The sequence below is a fragment of the Capra hircus genome, chromosome 10 (genome assembly GCF_001704415.2).
Source record: "Capra hircus breed San Clemente chromosome 10, ASM170441v1, whole genome shotgun sequence".
In the NCBI taxonomy this organism is placed as follows: Eukaryota; Metazoa; Chordata; class Mammalia; order Artiodactyla; family Bovidae; genus Capra; species Capra hircus.
Window position 1 is genome coordinate 86458818 of NC_030817.1, and position 5470 is coordinate 86464287.

At 43.6% G+C, this 5470-nt stretch overlaps 1 protein-coding gene across 1 annotated transcript; it reads right to left on the reverse strand.

The window, feature by feature from the left end:
* On the reverse strand, positions 2992-3396 carry LOC102170877 (cytochrome c oxidase subunit 7C, mitochondrial). Its single transcript, XM_005685147.3, has one exon. The coding sequence runs from the start codon at positions 3301-3303 to the stop codon at positions 3112-3114; it is 192 nt and encodes a 63-aa protein (XP_005685204.1). The 5' UTR covers positions 3304-3396; the 3' UTR covers positions 2992-3111.

The following is a 5470-nucleotide window of genomic DNA, read 5'->3' on the forward strand; positions in this document are numbered from 1 at the left end:
TATGAAACCTAAGAGAGAAAAGGTATCACAGGGGAAATATCTCTAGAAACTCCACAGCTTTTAAGAAAATAGAGAGCTCACATTCCTCCAACAGCTTCCAGGTACTTTCTCTTTCCTGGGTTAATCTCTGAGTACTGAGGGCTTTCATGGGCTGCCAAAGCAGTGGGCACACTTCGTGCCTAAAGGAAGAATGTATCAGAATGAAAGATCCTTGACACTCCCAATGCCCGTTCTATAGACGGGTATATCAAGACCCAGGGAGGAAGAAATCAACTTCCAAGGTCACACAATTGGGCAATGGCAGGGCTGGGGCAGAAACCCAGGCTTCCTGATTCCTGGTCCAGTATCCTTTCCATGCTCACACGCACAGTTGCTGCTTTCCCTTTGGAAACTTGCCCACAGACCAACCTGTGTGCAATCACTCAGAGATGATAACATTCAGTCAACTTGTACACATGTTGTGCACATTGTAGAGGATATGGGAAAACTGTGATATTGAGGGATGTTGTATGGATGTGCTCACTCATTCGCTTATCCTTATGTTCGGGGATCCTTATCCTTATGTTCCTTGTCTTCTCTATGCCAGGACCTATGACAGGTGACATAGAGGTCCAAGGATACATCAGACCAGGTCCTGCCCTTTAGGAGCTCACTGCTTGACGACATGACAAGTGCATTAAGAGCTGCAGTGCCGAGTCTCATGGAGAAGGCGATGGCACCCCACTCCAGCACTCTTGCCTAGAAAAGCCCATGGATTGAGGAACCTGGTAGGCTGCAGTCCATGGGGTTGCAAATAGTTGGACATGACTGAGTGACTTCACTTTCATGCACTGGAGAAGGAAATGGCAACCCACTCCAGTGTTCTTGCCTGGAGAATCCCAGGGACGGGGGAGCCTGGTGGGCTGCCGTCTCTGGGGTTGCACAGAGTCAGACACGACTGAAGTGACAGCAGCAGCCAAGTCTAAAGTGCTGAGTGCCGTGCAAGAGGTGGAGAGTGCAAACAGCCCAGACACCATCACATCCAAGTCAGACAGCTTTTTGAAGAGGTACCATCTGAGCGAAACTCTGAAGGATGATTAGGTTAGTCGAGGGGAAGTGAATGAAGGGAACTCCAGGTACAGCAAGGTTCCCAGGAAGAAAAGCAGAGGTTTTAGAGAAAAGGCAGAGCACAGGTTGGGGGACAATGAAGAGGCTTGTGAAGGACGTGGGCACCAGGTTTAGCCTCCTTGAGTTAAAGTCATGAGGCACATATCTTGTTGCCTTCAGTACAGTGTGTGCCCCCAAAAAAGACAGAGCTGACCTCACCTCTCTGAGCCTTCCTGATGCCTGGCAAAGTCATGCATACATTACATTATCATGGATTATATTATTATTTGTTGCTGCTGTTGTTCAGTCACTCAATCGTGTCTGACTCTTTGCAGCCTCATGGACTACAGCATCCCAGGCTTCCCTGTCCTTCACTATCTCCTGGAGTTTGCTCCCATTTCATCCTCTGTCTCCCCCTTCTCCTCCTGCCCTCAATTTTTCCCAGCATCAGGGTCTTTTCCAATGAGTTGGCTCTTTGCATCAGGTGGCCAAACTATTGGATTATATTATATCGATAATGATAGTATGTAACATTATAATGCATACAATATATTCTCTCTATATATGGGGCTTCCCAGGTGGTACAATGGCAAAGAATCTGCCTGCCAAGCAGGACACATGGGTTCAATCCCTGGGTCAGAAAGATCCCCTGGAGAAGGAAGTGGCAACCCACTCCAGTATTCTTGCCTGAGAAATCCCATGGACAGAGGGGCTTGGCAGGCTATGATCCATGGGGTTACCAAAGTTGGACTTGACTTAGCAAGTAAACAACGTTTTATATGTGTGTATATATATATATATACACACACACACTCTATAGATTATACATGCATGCATATATTTAGAATGAACTGGATTACAATGATGTGGTCAGCCATCCAGAGCCAGACATTCTGGAGAGCGAAGTCAAGTGGGCCTCAGGAAGCACAGGGTCGGGATGTGACAGAATTCCAGTAGAACTATTCAGAACCACAAAGGGTGGTGCCATCAAGGTGTTTCATTCAATATGGCAGCAAATCTGGAAGACCCAGCAGTGGTCACAGGACTGGAAAAGGTCAATCCTCATCCCAGTTCCCACCAAAAAGAGTAGTATTGAAGAATGTGCTAACCTGAACTGAGCCGTGGGACAGTTGCACTCATCGCCCATGCTAGTAAGGTCATGCTTGAAATCTAGCAGGCTAGGCTTCCGCATTATGCAAACCAAGAACTTCCAGACGTCCAAGCTGGGTTTTGAAAAAGAAAAGGAACCAGAGATCAAATTGCCAACATTCACTGGATCACAGAGAAAGGAAATTCCAGAAAAACATCTACCTCTGTTTCATTGACTATGCCAAAGTCTTTGACTGTGTAGATCATAATAAAATGTGGAAAGCTTATACTCCTCATACTTAGATGCTGATTATGCATTTTCATCAGAAACATGACCGAGGTAATGGTATGTCCTTATCAATAAAGAGGCACACGGTGCCTGCCTGCCACATTAGTAGTGAGAAGTGGGCAACAGACGATGAGATAGTTGGATGGCATCAACTCAACGGACCTGAGTTTCAGCAAACTCTAGGAGGTGGTGAAGGACAGGAAAGCCTGGCATACTGTAGCTCATGGGGTTGCAGAGAGTCAGACACAACTTAGTGACTCAACAACAACAGTCATTTAGTTGCTTCCCTATGGCTCAGTGGTAAAGAACCCACCTGCCAATGCAGGAGACGCAGGTTTGATCCCTGGGTCAGGAAGATCCCCAGGAGAAGGAAATGGCAACACACTCCAGTATTCTTGCCTGGGAAATCCCATGGACAGAGGAGCCTGGTGGGTGAGAGTCCATAGGGTCGCTAGAGTCGGACACAACTTAGAGAGTAAACAACAATCACTCAGTTAAGGTGTTGACTGTCAAGTTTCTCCACTTTATTTTTTTTTTTTATGCCATAAGTTTATTTACAAACATATTTAGGATGCTGAGTTCAAGGGACTGATCCTTTTAAGAGACTGCACCTCTTAATATGCTCCTCTTCCTATCTTTCTCATGGATTACTTTTTAAGCAGTTGGTGTCTTACTATAAAGAAAGGTGCAGCAAATCCAGACCCAAAGAACAAAGTCATCATAGCTAGTAACCTCCACTTGTTTTCCACTGAAAATGGTATATTCTTCCCTGGACCCTCCTCATAGTGGCTCCGACGAATCACAGAGGTTGTGAACCTCCGTATGCTCTGTCCCAACATAGCGCTCTTGGACGCTCTACAAAAGATCCAGAGACCGGAGGCGGAAGAAATGGCGGCTGCAAACCTACCGCTTCTTGCCTCACGACCTTGCTCCTCTCAAGTTTCTCCACTTTAAACATACTACTCTTCCCTTTGTAATTAATGAGCTTCTCATGGAAATATACTCTGAGACTATGCAAATATCCTGTTTCCTGTTAAATTTTTACCCACCAATTTTAGCAACTATTGATGCTAAATGTTTTACTGTAAAGTGAAAGCATTAGTCTTTCAGTCATGTCCAACTCTTTGCAACCCCATGGACTGTAGCCTGCCAGGCTTCTCTGTCCTTGGAATTCTCCAGGCAAGAATACTGGAGCAGGTAGCCTTTCCCTTCTAGAGGGGATCTTCCCAACCCAGGGATAGAACCTGGGTCTCCTGCATTGCAGGAGATTCTTTACTATCCGAGCCATCAGGGAAGCCCAATTCTTCCCATAGTGGTTGCCAAAAGGTGGTTTTCTGATTCCATCAAACTTTCTTTCAGTTGGACTTCTACCTTAAGGAAAAACTTTCCCTTCTCCCTCATTTACAGATTCATTCATCTTTTTATCAGCATGGATTCTTATTTATATTTATTTTAAGGGTTATTATTTATTATTAATTATTTTGATGCTCAAGTTGCCCCAGATTTGTCCACTGGGGATCCTTTCAACTGACTCCTATGTTCTTCTGACAGAAACTCATCTTTTCTTCTGACACTTTTAAACTGTCTGATGCACCAAGATATTCCAGGTTTGTCCTGTACTGTCCATGCCTCAGTCCTAGCATCTATTATTTCTCCAAAGAAGCCTTGTTTACTTTTAGTGGATAATAGTATTGAGAAACCAAGATTTGGACAATAAGTGTACTCTTTACAACTAACGTTTCATTGCCTCTGGGCCCTGTCAGCAGACACAGCTAGGAAACACACACACACACACACACACACACACACAGAAACACACACAAATGCATATTTATACTTGCATATCTGAAAACATGCTTTTAACAAAATATTAAGTGGAAAAATACAGAATTACATGTATATACAGCAGACTGAACCCACACCCAGCCTTAGAAAATATAGGGGAACAAGATATACATTCAAAAATAAGTCGAGTTTTTGTCATTGTCCAGGAGTGTGAAGGATTTCCATGAGACTGAAAGCAGGCAAGATTGGATTAGAGAGGAAATCAGTAGCAGCAACAGCTGGAGTGGGCCACTCCAAAGGAAGGAAGAATACCAAGGGTGTCCCATGTCCAGAGGCAATGGGAGAAAAAATTAGTGCCCCTGGGGAAATTGATGGGGGAATTTTGGGGAACTGTAGTAGGAACAGATGGGCCCATTGACCTTGCATTTCTCCATGCACCTTGTATGTAAGAGCTTGAGGGTAAGTACTTGGATTAATGAGAAAGGGCCATGTACTGAGTGGCTGTCAAAGTCTGGAAGGAATGAAAAACATCCATGCCCAGAAGACCAGCTGCTGAGGTTCCATGGGCAGCAGGTCCTGCCCATCAAAGTATCATGGAGTACAAGTCCTAGCAACTGTTTTGCCCCTCTCTATAAGCAAACTGCTCAACAAGAGACAGCTGTCAGCCTAATCAGAAACTGCAACTGCAAAAATGCATAGACAGTCAACAATTGCCAATTGCTTGAGGTGTGCAATATTATTTAAAAAAAAGGCATCAGAGGTCTAACAGATAAAGGTACATTTGAGGAAAGAAAGTTAACCAGAACTAGACTTTAAAATAAATGTGATGATAAATCCTCAGAGCGACAAGGAAGAGTGTTTCATTTAAGAAGCAGAAAGAACTGGTTGTAAAAAAGTAACAATTAGAGATTTTGTAAGAAAAATATAATTACTGAAATTTAAAAATAAATGGGCTAATAGCTGAATGAACACAGTTAAAGAGTGAATCAGGGAACTGAATGATAAGATCTAGGAATTCTGGAATGCAGCACAAATAATAGAGATGGATGGTAAAAAGAACACTTGAGGATAGAAGGGCTAGATTCAGAAGTATTAATACTTATCTAAAAAGAGTTTCAGAGATATAGGGCAGAGACACTAGAAAGGATGCAATATTTAAAGAAATACTATCCAGAGATATTCTTTTAAAAAGTCTTCAGATTTAAATGGTCCACCATGTGC

What these genes read in the sequence shown, in the direction of transcription:
- LOC102170877 (XM_005685147.3), bottom strand. Translation starts at nt 3,303, where the DNA reads ATGTTGGGACAGAGCATACGGAGGTTCACAACCTCTGTGATTCGTCGG.